Source organism: Phycodurus eques, chromosome 2 (assembly GCF_024500275.1).
Source record: "Phycodurus eques isolate BA_2022a chromosome 2, UOR_Pequ_1.1, whole genome shotgun sequence".
Classification (NCBI taxonomy): domain Eukaryota; kingdom Metazoa; phylum Chordata; class Actinopteri; order Syngnathiformes; family Syngnathidae; genus Phycodurus; species Phycodurus eques.
In genome coordinates, this window is record NC_084526.1 from 25,198,663 (window position 1) to 25,225,507 (window position 26,845).

General features: G+C 41.4%; 1 protein-coding gene and 1 long non-coding RNA gene across 3 annotated transcripts in view; one reads left to right on the forward strand and one right to left on the reverse strand.

Moving 5' to 3' along the window:
* Window positions 1–2,113: 2,113 nt before the first annotated feature.
* The window catches only part of LOC133399034 (protein kinase C-binding protein NELL1-like), a 271,032-nt gene continuing 246,300 nt past the window's right edge, over window positions 2,114–26,845 (reverse strand). The window contains exons 17-20 of one of the 2 annotated variants that reach the window (XM_061670100.1): window positions 18,025–18,218; window positions 12,035–12,211; window positions 11,526–11,750; window positions 2,114–2,180 (exon numbers count right to left, since the gene is read on the reverse strand). In XM_061670100.1, coding sequence (XP_061526084.1) covers window positions 2,160–2,180; window positions 11,526–11,750; window positions 12,035–12,211; window positions 18,025–18,218 — 617 coding nt within the window. In that variant the 3' untranslated portion in view covers window positions 2,114–2,159. Of the gene's footprint in view, window positions 2,181–3,783; window positions 10,384–11,525; window positions 11,751–12,034; window positions 12,212–18,024; window positions 18,219–26,845 lie in introns of those variants that run through there. The other variant, XM_061670099.1, reaches the window with a different exon arrangement.
* Window positions 11,841–18,163, forward strand: LOC133399035 (uncharacterized). The gene is made up of 3 exons (XR_009768158.1): window positions 11,841–11,932; window positions 17,817–17,932; window positions 18,032–18,163. It is a non-coding gene; the product is annotated as an uncharacterized LOC133399035 (long non-coding RNA).

Here is a 26,845-nt window from a genome sequence, read left to right on the forward strand (position 1 = left end):
TTGACGAGACAATGAGGAACACCTGGACAAGACAAGTGGCTAGAGAGAGCTGATTGGTCGACAAGGTAGACGACAACAGGTGGACACAACAACCAAATGAGCACACGACAAACATGGAACACAGGAAAACATGGAACAAAACTAAACACAACCCAAACCAAAACACAGACCATGACATAGTACAGTAGAAAGTAATTGTAAATAAATATAAAAAAAGGGCTTATAAATGTTTTAAAGTTTCACATTTTATCCATACTTACCACACAGGTGTACTTGGTCATGTTGGCATTGTTGATGTACAGAACTCATAAGTGAGTCACTTTCATGAGCCGCAAGGAATTAGTGTGCTTCTTAGTTCCAAATCTGTTGCCAATGGCGAAGGGCTTGACAAAAACTGTTACTGTACGAAAAAAAAAACATGTTCAAGACTCCAAAGACTTGGGTTATGTATTTATCAGAGAGTTTACGCCGCAGCCATGCCGCTCTCTATCTCTGCCAATGCTCTATGCACAATAGACAATAGAGAGAACCATCATGACATGGCCGCCACGTCAATGACCCACATTCAGGACACTCCAAATTGTTATATTGGCTATGCCCAATGTTTGTGCAATAGCTCTGATAGATTTCCCTCTTCTCTCAGCTTCAAAATGGTTTGCTTATCGCCCATAGACAGCTCTCTGGTCTTCATGTTTGCTTAACAGAAAATTAAGTTTTCATAGGTGAAACCCAGAGCCAAAAACACGTATTATCCAATGTTTAGGCAATCAATCTAAAAGGCAACACCTGAGCAACTAGAAACACCCATCACTCACATGTTCCAATACTTTTGCTCACTTAAAAATTGGGTGGGTTCAAACAAAAGGTGCTCTATCCTGAGTTGTTTAACACATCCAGATGTAAATACCATGGAATAAAAGCTGGAATTCTGAACTTTTGTCCCATATTCATTTTTTGATCTGAAACCCAAATGTCTGCAGTACAGAGCAAAAAACTAAGGAATTGACCTTGCCATTCCAATACTTTTGGAAGGTACTGTATTTAGTGGGGGAGGGAACTTGTGCTAGAAATTATATGCCCCAGCCCCATGTTGTCACAGAGCTGTGTTTTAGCCCAACCCACAAAATCAGGAAAATTCAAATGGTGAAGAAGATGCTTAAGCTATATCTAAAAAAGTCCGCACTGTATTGTTATAAATTTGTTTTCAGCACTTATCTTCAAATTTATGTATTTAACGTATTTAGAAACAAAACACGGATATCTGCTTTGAGCCTCTTTAAATATACTGTATATGGATTTAAAAAACGCATGCATTAGATTGAGGTACCGTATACATTTATTGGCAAAGAAGCAAACAGGTCCAGCAAGTCACAGAAATGCCTTCCAAAGTACACAACCAGAAATACTTTAGACGTCACTCCAGTGTGACACTGGGTTAAATAAACACTTAACTGCTCTGTCTGCCATCCGATCAACAGCAGCAGTGGGGCGGCCTTGTCACTAGCTCAGCTCCACTTTTTAATTATACCCCCAATTAATTGCTCCTAACATCAATAAGGCATTTAAGATTCTTAATCCTTATTGCGTTAATTATAACAATGCACACCTTCTCTGTTATGCCTTGCATTTCTAACTGGCTGCCCTTTTAAAGGAATGCTGATAGAGAGGCGAAATTGATCGAGGATGGGTTGGGGGGAGTGTGTGGCCTCAGTATTGCAGTAACTTTCTATTTTGCTGAACTGATACAAACGAAATCTCCTCTGTTGTATGCTTCTCTAGATGTGATTTAAAGTTATTTTATAGTGAGTTGTTTTAAAGACAGACATTCTTGCTGTATCCCTCTACCCATTTACCATCATACTGTAGGTGAAAGTTGTTGTTTGAAGGAGTCATTCCATCACTTTGGTGGTGACCTCTGTGGCTGCAGCCCATGAATGGTAAGCACCCTTGGATGAAGCCTCCCTTCAGGCTAAGAGGAGCACAGTGAAGATGAACAGGGAGCTCAGGGCCGCCACTCACCGTGACCAAAAGCGTCAGAGCAGAGAAAACAGAGAAGTTGCTATACAGCTGACTGACACTAGGTTAATTGACCTTTTGTTGCAGCAGACCAGCAGCTCGAGTCCGATCCCCTCCCAGACACAGAGCTTCTCACCCCATCTCTAAGGAAGTAACTGGACACCCTGCAAAGGAAACTCATTTCAGCCACTTTTTGTCCATGGTTTTGTTCTTTTGGTCACAACCTATAGCTCGTTACCATAGGTGAGAGTAGGAACGTAGATTGATTGGTAAATCGACACACACCACAATAAACTGATGCATAGTCAACATCATTGCAGACGCTACGCCAAGTTCACTTGTCGCTCCATTATTCTTCCACTTGTGAACAAGATGCCATGATACTTGAACCCCCACCCGTTTGGGGCAGGATCTCAAACCTGACCTGGAAAGGTCACTCTTTTTATGACCAATGACCACGGCCTCAGATTTGGAGGTGCGGATTCCATAACAACTGCTTCAAACTCGGTTGTAGGCCGCTCCAGAAGATCGCTACTTGATGAAGCCAACAGAAGCACTTTATCTGCAAAAAGCAGAGACGCAATACTGAGGACACCAAAGCAGACCCCTTCAAAGCCTTGGCTGTGCCAAGAAATTCTGTCCAAGGGCAGCCTCGGCAAAGTCAACCCTCTTCATAGAGGTTCTGAGCCGTGGTTGTTTGGCTGGTCCCTCACTTCTGATCTGATTGCCCTGGGTGACCATGCCAGGGGCAAACAGCCCCAGACAACTTAGCTCCTAGGATCACACAAACGCCTCCACCATGATGAGGTGATGATTCAGGTAAGAGAAAATATGTCACTTTTGTACAATTTGGTAATTACATGAACAACAATGAATTACGTGTCAAACACCAGCAGCTTTGGTTTGCTAATAGAATTGTGAAAATGTATTATTTTTTTTCTTTGTTTAATAATAGATTCCTGCTGTTTTAGAAGCACATTTTAGCTGTGGGTGTTGGTTTAAAACATTAAATTGCATGGTGGGCAACATTCTCTTCTTTACCCATAAATGTAATTCCAAAAGCATTATATACAGTATACCTGTATTCATGGCTCAACTTCCATCCATCCATTTTCTATACCGCTTGCTCTTAATGCAGTTTTGGGTGAGTTGGAGCCAATCCCAGTTGACCTTTTTGGGTGATATGCTTGGTACACCCTGGACTGGTTTCCAGTGGACATATAGACAAACGATCATTTACAGTCACATTCATACCTATGGACGAACTAGAATCTTCAATTAACCTACCATGCATGATTTGGGAGTGTGGGAGGAACTCAAAGTGCTTGGAGAAAATCCACACAAGCTCAGTGATACATCAATACACCAAAATAATTACCTTGACTGCAATTAATGAAATTTCCTCAGACACAGAGAAAATGTTGGATTATAGAGGAAAAACGGAAAATGTTTTTTTTTTTTTTTTTTTTTTTTTTTAGGATGCATGCTGCTATTGGACCAGGATTTGTTTTATTTTATCGCAAATTTGATTTCTCGTGTTTATTATATAAAAATTTGTTTATTCCAGATTTCAGCAAAATATAAGTTTGTTGTCATAAGATAAACTTTAGCGCTACATTTCTGCAGAGAAGGGAAACATGCTCATCGCAGTGATTTTTCATTAAATATTGAGTTTGGCCTGCGACGTTGTCCCAATTTTTTATTTTGGCCCATCGTGAATTTGAGTTTGATACCCCTGCTTTAGAACCAAACAAACAAAAACAAGTAAACAACTAAAATATTTATTAACTGCAGAATGTTTTACAGCAAACTCTTATCACAACACAGTCTTCAAGTCAAATGACACTTAACCCTTTGAGTACAAGAACAGTTAATGCACTGAGTGAATTTTTCCAGTGTGTTCATCTATCAAAAACATGACGAAGCATATCAGGATCGAGACGGTCCAAAGCTATTTCTTCTTCTTTATTTTTTCCAAGTTAGACATAATAGAGCAACACAATGGCATATTTTGTTGTGGAAATGACTCAGGAACATTTTTTTCTCAACACTGAATTTAGATTTTTTTTCCTTCTTTCTTTTTGTATGTGTACATAGTTTTATTTTGTCTGATTATCCTACAGAGATGTCTCCCATCAGGCTTGTCAGTGTAGTGATTAGTCAGTCAAACAAAAACACACAGACTAGTCTAATCCATAAAGTTGTTCTAAAACGGTGAAGAGAAAAACTATGGCAGTTACTAAAAGGGTTAAGGCAAACAGAAAAATAACTAGGAATAAAAACAATATACAACTTGCTTCTCATACTGGACTCAAAACACTCCTAAGAAGCTCTAGTTAATGAGAATTATTCACATTAGTCTCTATATTCTTTACAGACCCCTTCACTTTACAATCTATTTACAGTGAAACGAGCAATCATACAGGGAAAAAAAGTAGTCACTAAAAGGAACACATTATGCATGAATACAATAGTAATAGAAAAATCTATACTTTCATCATATCGTCAGTATGTAAAAACATTTACACAGACTTGCAATGTGTTTACAGTAGTTTTTTCCCCCCCAATCTTTCATATCAAATAAATCAACAGCGTGCCCAGAAAAGAGATTTTCAGTGATGTTTTTACAAATGTCTGCATTTGACTGCTGTGTTGAACTTCAATGAGAACAGATACCACGAATATAACTTTTTTTTTTTCATTTGTATGCTGACTGCACAGTTAACAAATTCAGTTTTACAAACGCGGTAGTGGGGAAGGAAGATACATAAAGATACGCCCCTATGAGATACGAATAGATGCCATGGTGAACAGACGAGACAAGGTCACCGTGACTGAAAACTAAAAGCGGTGGCGCAGCTCTCTGCATGCCACCGTCCCCTCCGGAGGCACAATGACCTATCACAAGATGACCCTTCAGGTTTCACATGCACAACACAGGAAGGTCAAAGGAAGGGGAATTTTGGAAATTGAAGAATGCACATGCAATTCTGACGAGCTTTGTCTCTAATTTAGGTGCCTTCGTAGGAACAAAAAATAACCAAATTAAATATTTGGAAGTTGCTAGGTTGAATTTGTCCACAGCGCAAAAATGCTGTTCATGAACGAACTAACCGCCTTATTAGGGAGGTGCACATGCACAAACCAATGATATACAAATACTATCAACATTTTATTTTCGGATATTTTGCATATACAAACATAACAATTTTAGCAGTTTAATTCAGAGGAAGGTATTAATGTAATGTAAATTATTGTACTTTGCAGTGGTACAGAATTATATCATACTGAGGTGCGTCTAATATTTTACACCTCTATTGTGGCTAAATAGGGTGTTTTCAAAAGGTTAAGGATGTGGCCTGTGACTGTGTGACTGTCAAAAGTTTGATTCCCTCAGATGTAGATATAAGTTGGGGCAAGTGAATGAGCATCTATCAGCATGATGCAATGGAGCTCTACACGTGTACATTACAATTAAATCCATCCATCCATCCATTTTCTACCGCTTATCCAGGTAGGGTCACGGGGGCAGTAGCTTTAGCAGGGATGCCCAGACTTCCCTCTCCCCAACCACTTCATCCAGCTCTTCCGGGGGGATCCCGAGGCGTTCCCAGGCCAGCCGAAGGACGTAGTCTCTCCAGCGTGTCCTGGGTCGTCCCCGGGGTCTCCTCCCGGTGGGACGTGCCCGGAACACCTCACCAGGGAGGCGTACGGGAGGCATCTGAATCAGATGCCCCAGTCACCTCATCTGGCTCCTCTCAATGTGGAGGAGCAGCGGCTCTACGCTGAGATCCTCCCGGATGACCGAGCTTCTCACCCTCTCTCTAAAGGAGAGCCCGGCCACCCTGCGGAGGAAACTCATTTCAGATCCGGGATCTTGTTCTTTCGGTCACGACCCACAGCTCGTGAACATAGGTGAGGGTAGGAACGTAGATCGACCGGTAAATCGAGAGCTTCGCCTTAGCTCATTCTTTACAACAACGGATCGATACAAAGTCGCTGCAACGATGGGCCTGTCGATCTCCCGTTCCATTCTTCCCTCACTCGTGAACAAGACCCCAAGATACTTGAACTCCTCCACTTGGGGCAGGATCTCATCCCCGACCCAGAGAGGGCACGCCACCCTTTTCTGACTGAGGACCATGGTCTCATATTTGGAGGTACTGATTCTCATCCCAGCCGCTTCACACTCAGCTGCAAACTCCTCCAGTGAGAGTTGGAGGTCACGGCTTGATGAAGCCAAGAGAACCACATCATCTGCAAAAAGCATGAGATGCAATCCTGCGGCCACCAAACCGGACCCCTTCTACGCCTCGGCTGCGCCTTGAAATTCTGTCCATAAAAGTTATGAACAGAATTGGTGACAAAGGGCAGCCGTGGCGCAATCCGACACTCACCGGAAACGAGTCCGACTTACTGCTGGATATGCGGACCAAACTCTGACTCCGGTCGTACAGGGACCGAACACCCCGTATCAGGGGGTTCAGTACCCCATACTCATGAACCACCCCCACAGGACCCCCTGACGGACATGGTCGAACGCCTTCTCCAAGTCCACAAAACACATGTAGACTGGTTGGGCAAACTCCCATGCACCCTCGAGGACCCTGCTGAGGGTGTAGAGCTGGTCCACTGTTCCACGGCCAGGACGAAAACCACACTGCTCCTCCTGAATCTGAGATTCAACTTCCCGACAGACCCTCTTCTCCAGCACCCCTGAATAGACCTTACCAGGGAGGACTGAGGAGCGTGATCCCCCTGTAGTTGGAACACACCCTCTGGTCCCCCTTCTTAAAAAGGGTGACCACCACCCCAGTCTTCCAATCCAGGGCACTGTCCACGCGATGTTGCAGAGGCGTGTCAACCAGGACAGCCCTACAATGTCCAGAGCCTTTAGTAACTCCGGGCGAATCTCATCCACTCCCGGGGCCTTGCCACCGAGGAGCTTTTTAACCACCTCGGTGACCTCAACCGCAGAGATAGGAGAGACCACCTCAGAGAACCCAGACTCTGCTCCCTAATGGGAAGGCGTGTCGGTGGAATTGAGGAGGTCTTCAAAGTATTCTCCTCACCGAGGGGCGTCCCGAGTCGAGGTCAGCAGCGCCCCATCTCCACTATACACAGTGTTGATGGTGCACTGCTTCCCCCTCCTGAGACGCCGGATGGTAGACCAGAATTTCCTCTAGGGCCAAAAAGGCCACCAACGGGTTCGGGGATCGCCGCCACGACAGGCACCAACCACCTTACGGCCACAGCTCCAGTCGGCTGCCTCAGCAATGGAGGCGCGGAACATGGTCCACTCAGACTCGATGCCCCCCGCCTCCCCCGAAACACGAGTAAAGTTCTGTTGGAGGTGGGAGTTGAAACTCCTTCTGACAGGGGATTCTGCCAGATGTTCCCAGCAGACCCTCACAATACGTTTGGGCCTGCCACGTCGGACTGGCATTTCCCCCCACCATCGGAGCCAACTCACCACCAGGTGGTGATCAGTTGACAGCTCCGCCCCTCTCTTCACACGAGTGTCCAAGACATGCGGCCGCAAGTCCGATGACACGACCACAAAGTCAATCATTGAACTGCGACCTAAGGTGTCCTGGTGCCAAGTGCACGTGTGGACACCCTTATGCTTGAACATGGTATTCATTATGGACAATCCGTGACGAGCACAGAAGTCCAATAACAGAACACCGCTCGGGTTCTGATCGGGGGGGGCCGTTCCTCCCAATCACGCCCTTCCAGGTCTCACTGTCATTGCCCACGTGAGCATTAAAGTCCCCCAGCAGAACAATGGAGTCCCCAGTGGGAGCGCTCTTCAGCACCCCCTCCAAGGACTCCAAAAAGGGTGGGTACTCTGAACTACTGTTTGGTGTATAGGCACAAAAAACAGTCAGGACCCGTCCCCCCAACCGAAGGCGGAGGCAGGCTACCCTCTCGTCCACCGGGGTGAACCCCAACGTACAGGCGCCAAGCAATAAGTATAGCCACACCTGCTTGGCGCCTCTCTCCGTGGGCAACTCCAAAGTGGAAGAGAGTCCAACCCCTCTCGAGAGGACTGGTACCAGAGCCCAAGCTGTGCGTGGAGGCGAGTCCGACTATATCTAGTCGGAAATTCTCGACCTCACACACCAGCTCGCGCTGCACCCGACCCCTCTGGCCCCTCCCACAGATGGTGAGTCCATGGGAAGGGGGACCCATGTTACCCTTTCGGGCTGTGCCCGGCCGGGCCCCATGGGTGCAGGCCCGGCCACCAGGCGCTCGCCTTCGAGCCCCACCTCCAGGCATTAAAATTAAAACTGAGCATTATTATCCTTGTAAGGAGCATAACATTGTTATTATTATAAACAGCTTTTGTATTGAACCTCATTAGGTAGTGGAACTGTGCAAATAAGCTGCACTGCTGTTACTGACAATCATTCTGAATACAGTAACTGTCATCTTACAAAACCGTGACCCTGGCAAACCAGATGTTACGTTGCATGGTCCAAGAGAATCTGACATAATTAATTAATTTTAAGGGCTCACAGATAGTGTTGAGAATCCAGCTCACTTCTTGAGGGAAAAACAAATATTACTGACAGCGATCGACTCAAAGTGTGATGAAAGGGACCACTAAAGGAAAACGAGTCCTCTCAAGACTAACATCAATATGATAGAGAACAGGACACGAGTGAATATGGGGTGTGAACATCTGTTGTGTTGCAGAAAGAGCACTGACATTTTCTCTCTTAATGAACGTGACCGTCTGTAAACAGATTTGACACACTATGACCTGCTGGCATACTCAAATCCAGACGAAGGGGGCTTTAATTATCTCTATTTCCCTTTTTATGTCTTGCTGTCATTGCATGGGTGGCATAAATGAAGAGCTCAGCAGCCCTGGGTACGACAGAGCAATTTGACCAACATCAATGTCCAGCAATTTAATCAATGTCTACCGCTGCTGCCGGGCGACAGCGTTCTGTGGCACATCATCACACTGCTTCAATACACTGTGGAAATCACGTGCAGTTATTTGACAGTCAACTTTATCAGAGAGAAGCACTGAAGCTTCAGAAGGAATTCTAGAGCAAAATGTGAATAGCTCAGTCCCCACTACATCCCCAGTGAGAGGGAGGGCCAATACTCACACATCAAAAGGCCTGTAGCCTGGTGTAGGCTTGAGCATCTTTGTGCACATATCCTTGTCAAATATTGTGCGAAAAAACCTAGACTATTCAGATTTACGTGTTGAGGGGATATACATTTTTACAAATATGTACACATTGCATTTAAAGGTAGCATACGTAAGAAGTTACAATGTAAAATCCATACCTTCTACTTTGGAAATAAAAAATAAAATAAAACAATGTAATGCATGTCAAGAGTATACAATTTGAATTTAGTGTTAACTTACGAGTCATATCAATAATTATGTTTTTTCCCTATTTGCATAGCTCATATTTTAGCTAGGATCATTGCCGCATAAAAACTATGACTAAAAAGACAATTCATTTGTAATGGTTGGATTTTTTTTTTTTTTTTGTCAATTGCTAACACCTTGTTGGTTTTCTAAATAAATTTGGGTTTTGTTCTCTTGTTCACTCTTATGTTGAGGTGAGGGCTGACTAGAAGCTACAGTGACTCACTATTGCTTCTTGAGGTAAAGCTTGGTATTGCATGGCATAAGTCAACTGAGATATTGCTGTGAAATCTTTACACTGTTTGACAATTACCATAGGCAGCCCTATCCTTTCACATCCAATCGACCCTCACTTTTCCCCACATTGTGCGTGTTTTTAACTTAAATATTGCTATTTGTAAATCTTTAATTTAAGCAGATTGATTCTTTGCAAAGAAAAGTTTGTGTTTTGGTGGGCCACACTGGTCTACAGAGGTTGGTTGCATATTGTATAGAACAACACCCTGTAAGAATTCTCATTGACCTCATTACCAGGTTCTTAAAACTCTCAATGACAGCTGTCAGTGATTTGGATCTGGTTTGGGGCTTAGAAGATAATAGAAAATTGCTAAAACATGTTTGGTCAAACAGAAGAAAATCACAAAGACGTACAACACGGAGGTGAGTAGCTTCGACCTTAGGCTCCTGGAGAGCTACGCACAGTCACGTCCCGCCAACAGAGTTACAAGTGGAAAAAAACTCAATGTCTCAACCAGTGTGTGTTTGTGTTTTCAGTGCACACACTGACATACACATGAATGTGCAAGTCTGTCAAACAAACAAGGGCTCAATTGTTTAACAAGGAGTGGTCGTGGTGGCCCTGTGGCAAGAGGAGTCAGGAAAGGTAGTGAGAGAAAGGATTGAGAAGAAGCAGAGCTTTAGTTGTTCTGAAGGCAGTCAAGATCCACCGAACAGCAGACATTTCCATTCTGTGTAGGGTACAAGAGAGCACAAAGAAACGAGTCTTGTACACTTTGCCAACATGGATATCCCACAATGCAATGCAGTGACAACAGTGAAACAGACAACAGCAGCCCTTATACTATAACGTACTGCATGTACTGTTAATATAGTTTGTATATTAATAAGTGAGCGCTTGTAGTTTACTTTTTACACTTGTGTTCCCCCACGTAGTTGCGATTCACGACTTGCAAATTCACCAATTTGTGGATTCTTTTAAACCTATCTTCCAATATTCGCTGAAAAACTGACCTATTTGCTGTTTTTGCGCTCTTTCTGAAATGCCACAAGATGGTGTCAAAGCTCTGTCTCATATACAAAAGTAAACTGGAATCCTTTGTGGCATCTAGACCAATTCTAAGCCTTTGTTAGGGGAGTCAATTACTCACATTCTCACTATTCGCTGCAGGGCTCAGGACATCATGAATAGTATATTATATACCACAGGTGTCAAACTCAAGACTCAGATCTGGCCCGCCACATCATTTTACGTGGCCCGCGAAAAGCAAATAATGTGCGTCAACCTTTCGCCGTTTCTTGATAAAACACCCAAATTGCCAATTCTCTTCTCTTTTATTAACATTGAGATAATGCAAGCATTTTTTGTTTCCAATCCCTCTTTTAAAATAAATTGAATAGCTGAATGAAATTTTTTTTTTAACTCGCTTCTGATTTCACAACTACGTATCCATAAATTTGTTGTGTGTATGTAATAATATGAGGCGATCAAACATTTATTTGGGTTCAAAGTCATAACGGCCTTCAGAGGGATACCCAAACTATGTGTCCTGCAACAAAAATGAATTTGACACACCTGATGTTTACTGTATACTGGCCAGAGATGTACTCTGTCAACTATACTTGTTTTGTTGTTGCACTATTGGATTACCTAACTTTCAATATACTTAGTTTTTATTTTTATTTATTAAATCACAAGTACATTTTGATAAAGTAAAATCTGTTAATATTTCAATTGCATTTCAGTATGCATAGTTGTTTCAGTGAAGGAAACAGCAACCACGTTAAAAAATTTACAAAGACGACTCATAATAGACAACATTGTACTACAATTAAAACACTTAAGTAAGCTTGTAATGTGGCTTTGTCTTACTTTACACATGCAGCTGGTGCAAGGTGAGTTGGGCATCTGCCACGTGTCCCCACTGAGGCGAGTGATGCCTGCGTGGTCCGAACACGTTTGTCCGATGTCATAGGACAGACTGTCAGCCAGGCAGGGGTCTGTGATGCAGCGCGGGCAGCATTCACCCTCTGCCACTGCTGTGTACTCGCACATCAAAACAGGACAAACCAGAGGCCAGCAGTCCACCTCGCCCTCCTGGAGACACACAGACAAAAGGGGTGGGGAAAAAAAAAGCCAAAGTAGCCATTATGTGGTCTCTAAACAAACACACAAAGCCAGCGGAACAGCATACAAGGGACAGGTGTAAACAAAACTCAAGTCTGAGCTTCATATTGATGAGCGGATTCTGGTACAACCCTCAGGGATTTGCCATGAAGGTCAGGTTTCATTTGTGTTTCCAATTTACACTCTGCGTGTATATATGTCTGTGTGTGTGTGTGTGTGTGTGTGAGTGCGCGTGTGTGCGCGCATGTGCTGACCATGCAGCGGCACTGCTGGCAGCCATACAGCCAGGACGCTCCGCTCCGGTAGAGGGTGCGGCCACTCTGGTCCAAACACTGGCTGTTGGGTCTGTTGTCACAACTGGGACAGCAGAACAGATCCTCCTCTGGGTCTCCACACTCACATGGTTTCCTTCTACAATACGTCTGCCCATCCTGGAAAGCAGAGGTCACAGGTTCAAGAGCACTGGAGTTTGTCTGAAAAATAGACCGAATGGGAATGTTCCTGCAAATAGCCTCAGCCTCCTGGCCTTTTTAATTACACTCCTTCAGCCCAAGACAACAAGCAAAGTGGAAGCATCTGTCCATATTGTGACACCATGTCAACATTAGGGCCATGCACGAATGTGTGGTGACACGAATTGGCATTCGAGCCCGACGATAAAGATGAAAGATGACGAGTGCCGGCAAGCTAGCCAGCAGGCTAGTTAGAAAGGTGGCAGCATGGTCCAGTAAGGCTAAGGCAGCAATGATCTACGTTATCAACAGGCGCCAAACAGACTCGAGCTTCTACCTTTGGTACAGTGAGGGATCCTGGTTAAAGTAAGCCATTTTACACTTAAAAGAATAACATTTCTGGAGGGAGAGGCAGCAGCTACAAATGCATCAGCTAAAACGTGCCAGCGTAGTCTCATTCTGGTTTAATAGATAGTTTTCAAATAATCAATTGAACTATTATTTCAGAATAGTACAAAGTGTCACAATTTGATGCTGATTCAGAAGTCATTCGTTACTGCCAATACGAATGGGGTTTTAGATGGCGGGTCCGACCCCTAATCAACATATTTTTGCCCATACAATTGAAAACAATTAAAATATAATTCAAATATAGATTTAAATAATCCCTCAATAAATACTGTTGGAAAACAAAGTTGACACAGAATAATCAGATTCTAACCACGTGACACATTGAATTAGTAATATTTACTAGTGAGATTGCAATGGCATCTTCTGTATATTGTTGTCCTTTTGGTCACCCCACTGATTTTAAGTATGCAGTAGTATCAAGTAATCAAGTTTGGGATTTAGTTGAGCATTTCACATTAGCTTCACCTCGTGAAGCCATTCTTTTGAATTTGAATGTAGAGTTGTGATAGGTTTACATACACTTATCATGGGCATGGGTGTCATAGATGAGTTTTGGGGTTTCATTTTTTATTTGAACTGTTCTTTTGACTGGTAACCAATCCAGGGTGTACACCGCCTCTCACCTAAAGTCAGCTCCAACTCCAGCCAACCTGTAACAACCCTTATAAGGACAACCACTATAGAAAATGGAAGGAATGATTGTATGACATTAAAAAAAAAAAAAAAAACTTTAAGAAAGAAAGAAAGAAAGAAAAACTGCATGCACGTTTGAATTTATTTTGGATTATCTATCCTGCATTCTATAATACACACACAGAGTCAAAATTATGCAGACAGGCCCAACAATATAGTATTATGTGAATAAATGCTGTGTTGAAAGGAGAAATCCCTCTTCAGCGTCAGACAATGAAAATTTTAAAGCAAAATTGCTTGGTATAGGAAACCATTAATTGTCCACAACAATGCTAGGGTCCCTCTGGGTATGGATGTTTTTTTTTTTTTAATGTGCAGTGTTGTTTTTGCCCTAAAAAACAGCAAAGTATTTATGCAGATCATTTTTAATGTTGCTATAGGTCCCTTTTCAGCCTCCTTTTCATTCTTTCTTTTTCTTCTTTGTGTGTGTGTGTGTGTGTATATATAAAACCACTGGTCTCCCCTTTTGTAACTGCTGATACCTGTCAACAAAGATTTGAACGGACATGTTGACAATAGTTTTTGCTGGAACCAAGTGAACATTATTCAAGATCATCATCACTTTGTTTTTTAAAGCAATTAACAAGAGTGCTGTATTTGACCCTTATATCAATCAAATACAGTGAACCCTCTGCGATTCCCAGATTTTCCTGTAGAACATAACTGAAACAGTTTGCTAAAAAGTGCATCTATATACGTATTTTTGTGCTTTTTCTGCAATACCTTATGATTCTGCCCATATGCATTTCTCCTTTTAAGGCTTCCAGAAAACAGCCTAAATTGGTTTATGACACTCCAGAAGAAAATAGAAGTATGAAACGGCGATAAGTAAAACCAAAGTAGTACGTAATTTTAAACTTCTCATGACTAAAGTTACTCCTGGATGACCTGTAAGTATAGAGGTAACATTATTTTTGCCTTAGTAAGTCCATAGATCATTGTACACTTGAGACTATGTGAGTCCCGGGATGCACAAGTCACGGAAACAATGAGTCCCAACCCGGGAACAATGAGTCCTTGCAACTTATCACAGAATGCGATATCACGGTTCTTGGTTCGTGGTCCTGCTGTACTGCAGATTTTTATTACTCTCGCAGTATATTATATGTGTTTACGCCTGTCACGGTAGCAATTATATTATATTTTCCCCAAAAACTATCACAACAAACGATAGTATCGATGACTTTGAATTCTAATTCTAATAATGAACATTGACATTGTAATGTAGAACAATAAATAAAATCTTATATAAAAACATTATAAATAAAACAGACTCAGGCTCTGTTCACAAACATTGCGCTTAAACAAATATTAAACATTTAGGTATAAACAGTCATTAATGCCTTACCAGGCAATATACTCCTAATCAAGTTTCCAGTTGGTTAAGAAAAGTAGCAACATTAATAACAAAACAACAAGTAGATCAAAGCATTCTGTTTTGATTCAACATTTGTGCTGCTTCTTAAAATTCTGCAGCCTTTCTTTAAACGCTGCTTTGTCAACATGTTCAATAGCTGCATCTCTTTACAATAGCAATGCTGTACTGTATATAATGTGAGCATACGTGCAGCGTATACACTGTCACATTTGTATTTGCATTGTTTGGGCAAAGAGGTCCATAATTGCAAGCTGACGGGAAACGGGAAGTGTCCCCATTGTGTTTTTTGTTCCCAGATGAAGAAATTGGGTGGGATGGTTGTGTTTAAAATGGATTTAGTCATTTTGAGGTTTTAAGTTGTGTTGTCTTTGTTGTGACTTCATAGAAATTTGACATACCAGCTCATTGGACACCGCTGGATGGCCGCGTTGTTCTGGCTTGAATCCAAAATGTTCCCACATCGTTGCACTTGCGTTAGAATTTGGAACTAATTCAATATATGCAGCTCAACTTTATGTAATTGTACAGCTACTGGCTCGTCGTCAGAAAACTTCGCTTCGTGTACGGTAGTGCCCACATTACTAAAAGTACGCAAGCGCAGGGAGTGTCACTGCCCTTCACTATCTCTGATTGGTTTAGAGAGCACAATGAGTTTCATGTGTCTGCTTGCAATACGCGGAAACGTTTTATTCTTCCTCAAATGACTGGCGTACAGGTGCACCCTCTGTTTTTTCTTTATCACATCATTCTGAAATTTGGGCGGATATGCGACCAAATTCGTCACACTCTAGTCCTTTGTCGGTAAAAAAAAAAAAAAAAAATGTATATGCCGAATTTCCAGCACCACGCCAGAATATTTTAATCCATAGCACTGCGTCCTAAAACGCAGATTGATTTTACTTTATGCGTCCCTGCTAATTTTTATGCGTCTCAGACGTGGAACGCAGATCAAACCAGATCACTGAAGTGTTAGAATTGTTAGAGTATATTGTACATGCTTATCTGAAAGCCATTTATTTTTTTAAGGGTACTGTTGTATGATGACAATTATAAAAATTTTAAGGGGGGGCTCCACTAGTCCCATCTTGTTGCGGGTCTTGGTTGACTCTATATTGACTGAATCTCACCAATACACTCTGGCCCTATATCTTCCATTCTTCCTGCTAAAAACTTAATGGTTGGTTTTATACAGAACAGCAAGCACTGTTTGATTCAGAGATGGCAGTGCAGTGTGATATAAAATGTTACAAGAAAGGGCTGTTAGAAAATGTATGAGGGCCATAAAATCAATCTGCATACCATTAAAAGGTAACACAGAGCCAATGTTTTATCTATGCATATTGTCGTGCCTCAGTAACCACGGGGCCAATTCTTATGGCCTTGGTCTTTATGTTTACGGTCTTGAGCCTGCTAGGGAATTACTGCCAATTGTAGTAAGCTCTCAATGCCAGGAAGTAAATGCATGCATTCCAGCACTGTGTTGTGTTTTTCAGCAAACCCACATCAGTGCTGTGCCTTGCATCATTGTCGTTCTTACAACCTCTGCATATGGCTGTGCACAATTGACGTCTCCCATTAAATGCACATTTGTATATATTGATTGATATAATGTATCGCTGTTGCAAACTGCACGTGTTAAAATATGTCTTTTCTTTCGCAGTTCCTAAACCTGGGCATACACAGAATGATTTTACAAGTGTGAGTTTTAAATTGCAACTCTAACTGTAACGACTTAATCGCCTGAGACAGAAAGTCAAAAGTTAAGCAAACCGCTCGCTCCACAGACCGATTGAGTAACATGACTTGACTACAACAAACAGACTACAACAAACAGCAAGCTTTTCTGCCCTCTGTGGATGTTCTTTCTAGACTCTATTGTGTCAACATGACCACTTTAGGTAGGAGTTAATTCAAACATTACGCCAGAGGTTCTAACTTACGTTGATAAGTTTAGTCATAAGACTGATAATTGTAACTTTCTAATTGAAAATTTATTTCCTTAATTTTATATTTTAAACCGAAAGAACCTCTCATTGACTCTCCCATTTTCAAAGACAACTCTGATCAATATCTAACTTCCCCGCAAGTACTTTACACAACCTACTTCAGATTCTGCAGCCCCGAAATAAGTTGTTTACCTGTGAAAAATATTTGTCAGAAAGCATTACAAATCAACGACAAACGACAAGTTTTTTTTCTCCTCCTGAAGCATAGCCTGTCTGATGTTTAACATGGCACAATTAATGTTTAGGATTGGTTAAGAGCTAGAAGGTAAATGATAACATTATCAGATTGTGCGGCGCTGTACTCATCCTTGAATGACATGATCTTCAAACATTTTTTATATTGTTTTATTTCCTGTTGGCATGATCCCACCTTTTCAATTATCCTAGTCTTTTTAATAATCATCATCAATCATTTGAGTGGTAGCATGAACCATTCACATTCTATTCAATGTTGCCAACTCCTCAGTAAGGAAAAGCGCTATTGGCTGTCCTACAAGTCGCTAGTTGATGTCATAGCCTCATTTTCATAATTAATTGCAATGGACGCTGTAGGAGAGAGAAATAGCATCATGGGAGAGATAAAAAGTGACTAAAAAATGCTAAGTCTGATAAGAACAGCTAATAAACTATGTTGATTCTTAGTTTGTTTTGTTTCAATTTAAATCAATTTTGTTCTGTATTGTTAAATGTTACAGTACCAAATTTGAGCAAAAGACTGCAGGGTTGTGACATTCACGAAAGAACCAAATCTATTGACTGGCACCTTCACATGAACGATAGGATTGGGACCGAGTCGCGGAGGGTATCTGAGTTAAATGCAGTGATTTATTTTAGCGTGACAGAGAAGAAGCAGTTGCATTTACATCTAACTCTGTAAACCAAGGCGGAAACAGCGGCAGCTTTGCGCATGAGCATTTCATTTGGAGTCTGTACACAGAGGGGTATGGGTCTCCTCTCAGCTCTGACTACAGTGGGACTGCTGCATGAGGCTACTGTGAACCTGACCACCTGTGGGTGCTTTGTGATGGCAAAGGAGCTCACAGCAGCGCCCACTGCTCATTGAAGATATTAACTTCAGAGTGATACGTGCTTTCAGGTCCCCAAAACATCAGAAAAAGCCGCTAGTCAAATCTGGGAGAAGAAACTGTTAAGATGGAAAGATGCCAGGTTTAACAAGAAAGTAGCCAAGTTGACAACACTGATTCTATTGGAGTGAGTAGAATTGCAATATTGCCCCATATAGATCAAATCAAACAATGTAATAAAAACGTGTAGCGCTTTGCATGTATTTGCTTGGGCTTTACCTTGCAGGAACAAAGAGTGCAGATGTCATAGCTGGGCTTCCAGTCTTCTCTGTTCCTTCTGACAACTTCTTCCTGTGGACAGTCCCCAGTGCAGCCTGGACCTGATGTGCACACACAGTCGTAGCCTCCTGGTAGATTCACACACACACTATCATTCCAGCAGGTGTGCTTCTGCAAGCTGCACTCATCGATGTCTAGAAGGCAGACAGAAAGTAAGTCACAGTAGGCCTACAGTACAAATGCATAGATTTTGCTTTACTAACATAGAAAGTACAAGCATATCAATTATTACTGATCACAGATTATCAATGCACTGCCAATCTGTTATACAGCATGAAAAATAACTAAGGCCTAGAATTGGGACACATTGTACCCTGCTAGTCATTCAAGAGGAACCATGCCACGCCACAGCTTCATCCCTTCTCCATCAAAATCCACAATTTTTTTTCCAACTTTGTGCTTGTTCCAATTCCAGCATATTTTTGCTGTCTAAAACAGGTGAACATTCTCTGTCAACCAATCGATGAATGGGATGGTTTCGAGCTCTATCCGACCATGACTGTTTCATTGGGTTTGGTGTCAGAAGGGTGCTCCAGTGTTACAGTACAACTTGAGTATTTTGTTGCTTTTTCTAACTTTTGACAATTAAAATATGTTTAGCATCACATTGTGATCTTTGCCTTATTGATGGGTAAGCTATTGCAACAACAACACTAAGGTGAGTGCAGATTTATATAAATGACCGACATTTTCATATTGTGCAGAGCTCCTTAAGTTACCAGCTAATGTAAAATACTATGATGCATAAGAGAAACAAAGCAAGAGCATAATTTGGCTTTTCATAAATTTAAAAAAAAAAAAAATACATTTGAACAACTGAGTTGAGATTTATAAGGTTCAATTAACTTTCCTGTAGCTTCCTGCTACAAAGTAGTCAACTGCCCCACGCCCCAAAAAAGGAGAAGTCATGTCTGCCAGCTATTGTGTATCATGAGTTTTCACAAAGATGCACATAAAATCATGGCTCCGCGAGCCAGACCTGCACCAAAATGCAAATTTGTAATGCAAATCATGAATCGACAAAGTTTTATGTAAATGCATGTTTTTTTGTGTAATATTGTACTCAAACAATTATGCACAATGCCCTCCTTGCACTTATGCTTGCCAGAGGTACTGAATTGTTATTCACATCAAGGGTAAGATCAACGGCACCTTAAGGAAGGCTCAGTGTTAAACAGATTTGCACTAAATCCATACTCAAACGGAATCTAACCTCTGAAAACCTCTTAGAAAACAATTTCAGACGCCACATCAAAATAAATAAAATGGATGCATTAAGTAGGAGAGCAATGCTGTGAAATGTCTTGAGTGTAATTCTGTCCTCCAGACTGCAGTGATTCCAGAAATCCATGAGCATTTTTATTCAACTCTATACTCAAAACTCAGCAGCAATACAGACTGCAGGAAAGATGAAGGTTCGGCTTTGTGAAGTCATTATTCAGGGATGTCATCTGAGGTATCTGAAGAGGGAGCAAGCGGCACTTCAGCAGGGATAGAGATTAGTATTTTAATTCTAAAACACCTGTTGCTAGCTTTTGGTTACACCTCACACGACATACAGATTACTAGCAGGTTAGATGAACTATCCAGCTATGCATCCATTTTCCGTACCGCTTATCCTCACTACGGTCGGAGGCGTGCTGGAGGCTATCCCAGCTGACTCTGGGCGAGAGGCGGGGTACACAGCCAACCAATTGCAGGGCACATATAAACAAACAACCATTTGCACTCACAATCACACCTATGGGCAATTTAGACTGGTCAATTAACCTACCATGCATGTTTTTGTGATGTGGGAGGAAACCGGAGTACCCAGTGAAAACCCACGCAGGCACGGGGAGAACATGCAAACTTCACACAGACGAGGCCAGATTTGTACTCGGATCCTCACAACTGTGAGGCAGATGTGTTGACCAGTCGGCCACTGTGCCACCCAGATTAACTATTGACAGATAAAATAGGTCAAGGGCAAAGTAAATGCCGGTTGTCATTCTCAAATTCAGTTTGGATGACATTTTCAAGTGGTTTGGTTTTTGTTGGTGAGTTTATGCCTGCTATAATGAGGAACAATGGTTATGATCATTGCCTCCCACCGTGGGGGACTTAGGTTCAAGACTCCGATTGGACCATCCCCCGGACTCACGGCAGTGGTGTCCTTGAGCAAGATACTGATACCCCGAAATGGTCCCCGGGCGCTTCAGTTGCCCCCTGCTCCAGTGTGTTCCACAAACATGTTCACTGTGATGGGTTAAATGCAGAGAACAAATTTCGTGTGCATGCATATATACATATACATGTGTATATGTATACTACTGTGTTCTAAAACTCAAATGTTTGAGAACAGCCCCAATTTTTCCAGCTTTTTAAAAATGTAAATGGATGCAGGTAAATTTCTCATTTTACTCTGAAATGAAAGCACAGAACAAAAACTGTTCAAGTTACAAAAGAAATCATGGATTCAATCTTACAAAAATGTACAGATGAGGAGATGCAGTATAACAGCTGAACACACACTTGTGGCATTATCTCTAAAATGGAAATATCCTTCAGAAAGTTCTTCCTAACTCTGTTGTTGAAGATCCATAACTGTGTGGCTGTTCATTGGACTTGAACTACTTGACTTTTAACTAAAAAAAAAAAAAAAAAAAAAAAAAAAAAGAATCAAAAAATAAAATAAACTGGAAAAAATTTACATGTTCTAAAGGTTTTGACCGGTAGCACTACCGTCCGTCTATCCACTTATAATAATATAATAATTCCTGTGTTCTAAAACCTTTGACCAGTAGCACTACTGGTTAAACGTTTCCATCCATCCGTCTGTCCGTCTAGCCACTTATAATATAATAATATAATAATTCCTGTGTTCTTCAACTTTTGACCAGGAGCACGACCGGTCAAACATTTTTCTTTTAATTGATAGTCAGTTATGGGAACTACCACAAGTGAGCATTATGCTGTGTAGTGTGAATGTAGCCATTGTCATAATTTACAGCAAGTTGTGATTCCAAGTTGTCTATTATATGTACCAGAGATGGTGCTTTGGCGAGATGCAGACTCTGTCGTACAACTGTAATCCTACCCCTTCTACAAGGTCGATATCTCTCCGACGCCAGATCTCTGGTGAAGCGTCCCGCTGCAATAAGAATTGGCTGCTGCATTATTTGAAGGGCATCCTATGCCATTCATCCTTGCAGATCCTCTCCAGTTCTGTCAGGTTGGATGGTGAACATTGGTGGACAGCAATTTTCAGGTCTCTCCAGAGATGCTCAATTGTTATGATGTCAGGGCTCTGCTGGGCCATTCAAGAACAGTCCCGGAATTGTTCTGAAGCCTCTTCTTCGTTATTTTAGCTGTGTGCTTAGGGTCATTGTCTTGTTGGAAGGCGAACCTTCAGCCCAGTCTGAGGTCCTGAGCACTCTGGAAAAGGTTTTTGTCCAGGATATACCTGTACTTGGCCACATTCATCTTTCCTTCGATTGCAACCAGTCGTCCTGTCCCTGGAGCTGAACAACACCCCCACAGCATGATGCTGCCACCACCATGCTTCACTTTTGGGACTTTATTGGACAGGTGATGAGGAGTGCCAGGTTTTCTCCACACATTTCACCTAGAATTAACGCCCAAAAGTTCTATCTCGGTCTCATCAGACCAGAGAATCTTATTTCTCACTATCTTGGAGTCCTTCAGGTATTTTTTAGCAAACTCCATGTGGGCCTTCATGTGCCTTGCACTGAGGAGAGGCTTCCGTCGGGCCACTCTGCCATAAAGCCCTGACTGGTGGAGGGCTGCGGTGATGGTTGACTTTCTAGAAATTTCTCCCATCTCCCGACTGCATCTCTGGAGCTCAGCCACAGTGATCTTTGAGTTCTTCTTTACCTCTCTCACCAACGCTCTTCTCCCCCGATTGCTCAGTTTGGCCGGATGGCCACACTTCTAGGAAGGGTTCTGATCGTCCCAAACGTCTTCCATTTAAAGATTATGGAGGCCACTGTGCTCTTAGGAACCTTAAGTGCAGCAGAAATTTTTTTGTAACCTTGGCCAGATCTATGCCTTGCCACAATTATGTCGCTGAGCTCTTCAGGCAGTTCCTTTGACCTCATTATTCTAATTTGCTCTGACATGCACTGTGAGCTGTAAGGTCTTATATAGACAGGTGGGTGGCTTTGCTAATCAAGTCCAATGAGGATAATCAAACACAGCTGGACTCCAATGAAGGTGTAAAACTATCTCAATGATGATAAGAAGAAATGGACAGCACCATAGTTAAGTATATGAGTGTTAGAGCAAAGGGCCTGAATACTTATGGCTGTGTGATATTTCAGTTTTTCTTTTTTTAATAAAACTGCAAAAAATTTAACAATTCAATTTTTTTCTGTCAATATGGGGTGCTGTGTGTACATTAATGAGGAAACAAATTAACTTAAATGTTTTTAGCAAATGGCTGCAATATAACAAAATTTAAGGGGATCTGAACACTTTCCGGACGCACTGTGTGTGTGTGTGTTTGTGTGTGTGTGTGTGTGTGTGTATATATATATATATATATATATATATATACATATATATATATATATATATATATATGCGCATGAATGAGAGGGGTGGAGGGGAAGAGATACCGAGGGTGGAGGACTTTAAATATTTGGGGTCAACAGACTGGGCAATGGTGAGTCTGGTAAGGAAGTGAAGAAACTGATTCAGTGGTGAGGCCAGCCGTGATGTACGGATTAGAGGCAGTGGCACTGAAGAAACAACAGGAAGCAGAGCTGGAGGTGGCGGAAATGAAGATCTTGAGGTTCACTCTCGGAGTGACCAGGTTGGATAGGATTAGAAATGAGCTCATCAGAGGGACAGCCAAAGTCAGATGTTTTGGAAACAAAGTTAGAGAGAGCAGGAAGGTTAATAGATGGAGCAAGGGAAGACATGATGGAAGTTGGTGTGAGAGAGGTAGATGCGGCGACTCCTTGCCCTGACTCTGCTCAGCTCCATGAGTTCCCATGGCGGGCCGTCCGTCAAGGAACGGGTTTCTCCAAAAAGTACTACACGAGTGATTATGTGTAAAGCATAAAATGCAAGCGTCAGTACAGCCTGTCACGAGCCGCTGTCAACGAACATACGCGCTGCTACATACGTGCTACGTAGCAAACTCGCTGGAAATTCGTTTGCCTATGCAAATGTCTTGGGTATCCCCTCACTTACACTCTTGTCCTATAGATTTTTATAGTTTACACAGCCACTCCCACCACACTTTAGTTGTACAGCCAGGTCCACGACCCTTGTCCTGCATGCTTCCGCTGCTGTCACTGTCCAATCCTGTCCTATATTGTCCTGTCCTTCCCTCACAGGGTGTATGTAGCACGACTGCCCCATACAACACTCGATACTAATCTCTCATTGTACTAGGTATATAATGCTTTACTTGCCTCATCTTGTTTACAGCTAGTGCTTAGTATTTTGTTGTCCTCTTTCCCTACTGTGTATTGTTTAGTTACCTTCTCATTCTTTCTCCTTTTTGTTTGTTCTGTCACTCCCCTTTAAAAACTTTGTTCTGTTTAACTGAATGGCTGTAATCCTTAATAAATATCTATCAGAATACAAAGAAACCACAGTGGCATCTTAAAAAGTCCACTGTGACACAGTAAAACTGTTCTGGCATCAAAGGTTTACAAATCTTCCTTTCTGCTTGACCTGCTTAACCGAGCAGGACAAGAACAAAAAATAAAATACAAAAAAAAAAAAGAAACTTGCAGATCTTGGAGATCTAGTATTTAGTGAAGTTTCATATGAATCCAGGCAGTCCCAGAATTTACCTGTGGCCCTCCTGCTGTCATTATGAATCAGCAGGATTCAGGCGCCTCTAGAGGCTCAGCTGTAATGTTACTCATTTGCATTTTCTTGAGCCAAACATAATGTGACATGCTGCCCAAATGCTGGGGTTAGCTCCATCTGCCGTTTGAATTGATGCCACTATTGTCTGTAATTGCCTCACTGTTGTCAGCCATTCAAAATAATCTACTGCTAAAGCAGTTAAACATAAGATAATAAAACATAAACATTCAAATGTTTGGTGAATTGGCCTGAGTTACTCATATTCAGGGTACAGTTGCATTTGGCAGGCAAGCCACTGAAATTACACGAAGCTTGGCTCATGTTGTAGCCATGACAATACGCTGTGCCACTGCTGAATACATGCTATAATTGTTTGCACAATCAAGTTGCAGAAAAGATGAGCCACAGCACAACAGCTCAGTGGAGAATGTATTGTTCCTCCGCAGACTATTTGCATACACTACATAAAATCCCCATTAGCCGGTAGGACATGCACCTCTGCTGCTGGAGGATTAATGCTCGTCATGCTACATTCACCACATTCTGCCAGAAGCTGCTGCTCGCAGATGACACACACACTGCAATACTGCAACACAAAAGACATTTGGAGAATGCAGCTGAGCACAGCCAACCAAATGGAAAACTTAAAATTCAGAAACGAGTGCACCGATACCATGGAGGACATATTGCATGTGCATACAATACAAATCCTACTGTACTGTGTCAGTACTTGAAGTATCCCAAAGCTCTGTATTTGCAAATCTCAATTGGATTTCTGCTATAGGTCTCCATATGGAAAGGTCAGGTCAGTTACAGACAATGAGGAAGTGATACACACACATTGTTATGCAGGGAGACATAGAATGCATTATTCTCATCTTTCTGGAAAACCTTTCTGTTAAAGCCACATGGCTCTCCCCAAAGCATTAGGCATAATGCATGTGTTTTGAGATGCAGCCCATGGCGCTCTCACTCAAAGCAACAATGCAAAAGAAATGTAGCTTGCCGCCATCCCCAATACTTGAATACACAATGCTATTCAACATCCTGCAATGCTTCGTAATTAATTGAGTGCAAATGAAAAATAATGTTTTGTGACGGTTTTACAACTATGGTCCGTCCATTGCTCGGCAAAATGCCTAATTTCTGTGCCGTCATTTCCTTCTACTGGGCGAGTGCAGGAAATTAATCGGGCATTCACTAAATATTAAAAAAATAAACTATTGAAGAATACAATACAAGTATTGGCTTGAGTGAAAATATATATATTTTAACAAAAAACATTTGTGGATTCCAGCTTTAAAATGAAAGGCGATGTAACACAGTGGTAAACATGCTCTTGTCCCCACTTTTTTGGAAGGTGTTGCAGTCATCAAATTAAAAATTAGTAAATATTTGAATTTTTTTAAGGAAACGTCTGTTTGAACATTAAATATCTTGTATTTGTAGTATATTCAATTGAATATAGGTTGAGAAGGATTTGCAAACCATTGCATTGTGTTTTTACTTACAGTATGTTTTACACAGCGTCCCAATTTAATTGGACTTGGGATTTGTACTTTACAAACAGTAAAATTTGTTTTAGTGGTTGAATTCTATGCTTTGTTAATTAATGTCTGACTTCTCAGAGAAGCCCAGTGAGACAACTCAAATTTAGGTGAATTATGGTGAATTCAATTTGAAATTCCTCATTCCTGTTCCAAATGGTAAAATGTCAAGAGCTAACTGAAATTTTAGTCCACGTCTATCTATTACAGCACTTATTGATGGTTGACTGTATCAATTTTATGACAGGTTGTCTAATTTGAGAAGGACTCAAGACTTAAGAGTCCACATTAAATTTATCTATGAAAGCACTTCATGATGGTATGACTGTATCTATTTTATGACGGGTTGTCTAATTTGTTAAGCAGTCAAGACAAGACTTTGTGATGTACAGTATATCCACGTTATTTACCACCCATCTGTACAGTACATGCACTATAAGTTGTCACACATATTGTCCTACGTTATTGGGAAATTGGCTGAGCTATTTAGTGATTTATGTGTTTTGTTTGTGATTACTCCATTGAAACATGATGGAAACAGCAGGAGAAGACACTGTTATATTTACACGATTAAATTCCCATTTCCACTTTAATTGAACGGTAAAGAAAAAAACTCTTTGTAAAGTTTTGTGAAGAAACCCATTTATTTTATCTTTATTTATAGGCTCCTGGTATCTTGGAGCTTTATTCATTTTTTAAAATCCCAGGCGTTGGATGGTCTGGTATATGAATGACAGAGATTAGGTGCTTATAAATGCAGGATAACATGATTTATGAAGGGAATTTGTCGGATGCCACACAGGTACTTTCATTGATCCCACTATGGATTCCATTGGTTACTATTTTTATAATTATACAGCACAGAAATGTAAGCGACACAACCAAATTTTATTTTTGTAGTGTGAACATCAGATTCAGAATTGGAATCATGTTTATATGCCAAAGGAATTTTTCTCTGGGAGCTGGAGCCTTTATAGTACCTTTCTAGTAAAAAGTCATAAAACAAAATATACAGTCAGGACATAAATATAAACAAGTTCAACGTTACTGAGAGTCATTAAAGGTTCTCGCTAATGCTCTGAACATTGGCACTTATTTTATAATTCTGTACTTAAAAATTATGTCTGCAGAAAAAAATCCACCTACCATTAAAAATAATCATTAAAAAAAAGACTCAGTAGTTATTTTAGGCTTATTTTCTGGTGGTTTTCCCGCCCACATTTAGGCCGAAAACCCATTTGAGCCTGTGACGTAAGCAGTAGAAACCGAGTTGATGTCCTCATACAGTATATATAGAACTTTGTTGGGCATATACTGGCAGATGTTTCCCTTTAACCATCCTAATTGAGTTTGTTGTATTCTTGATACTGCAATGGGGCTACACC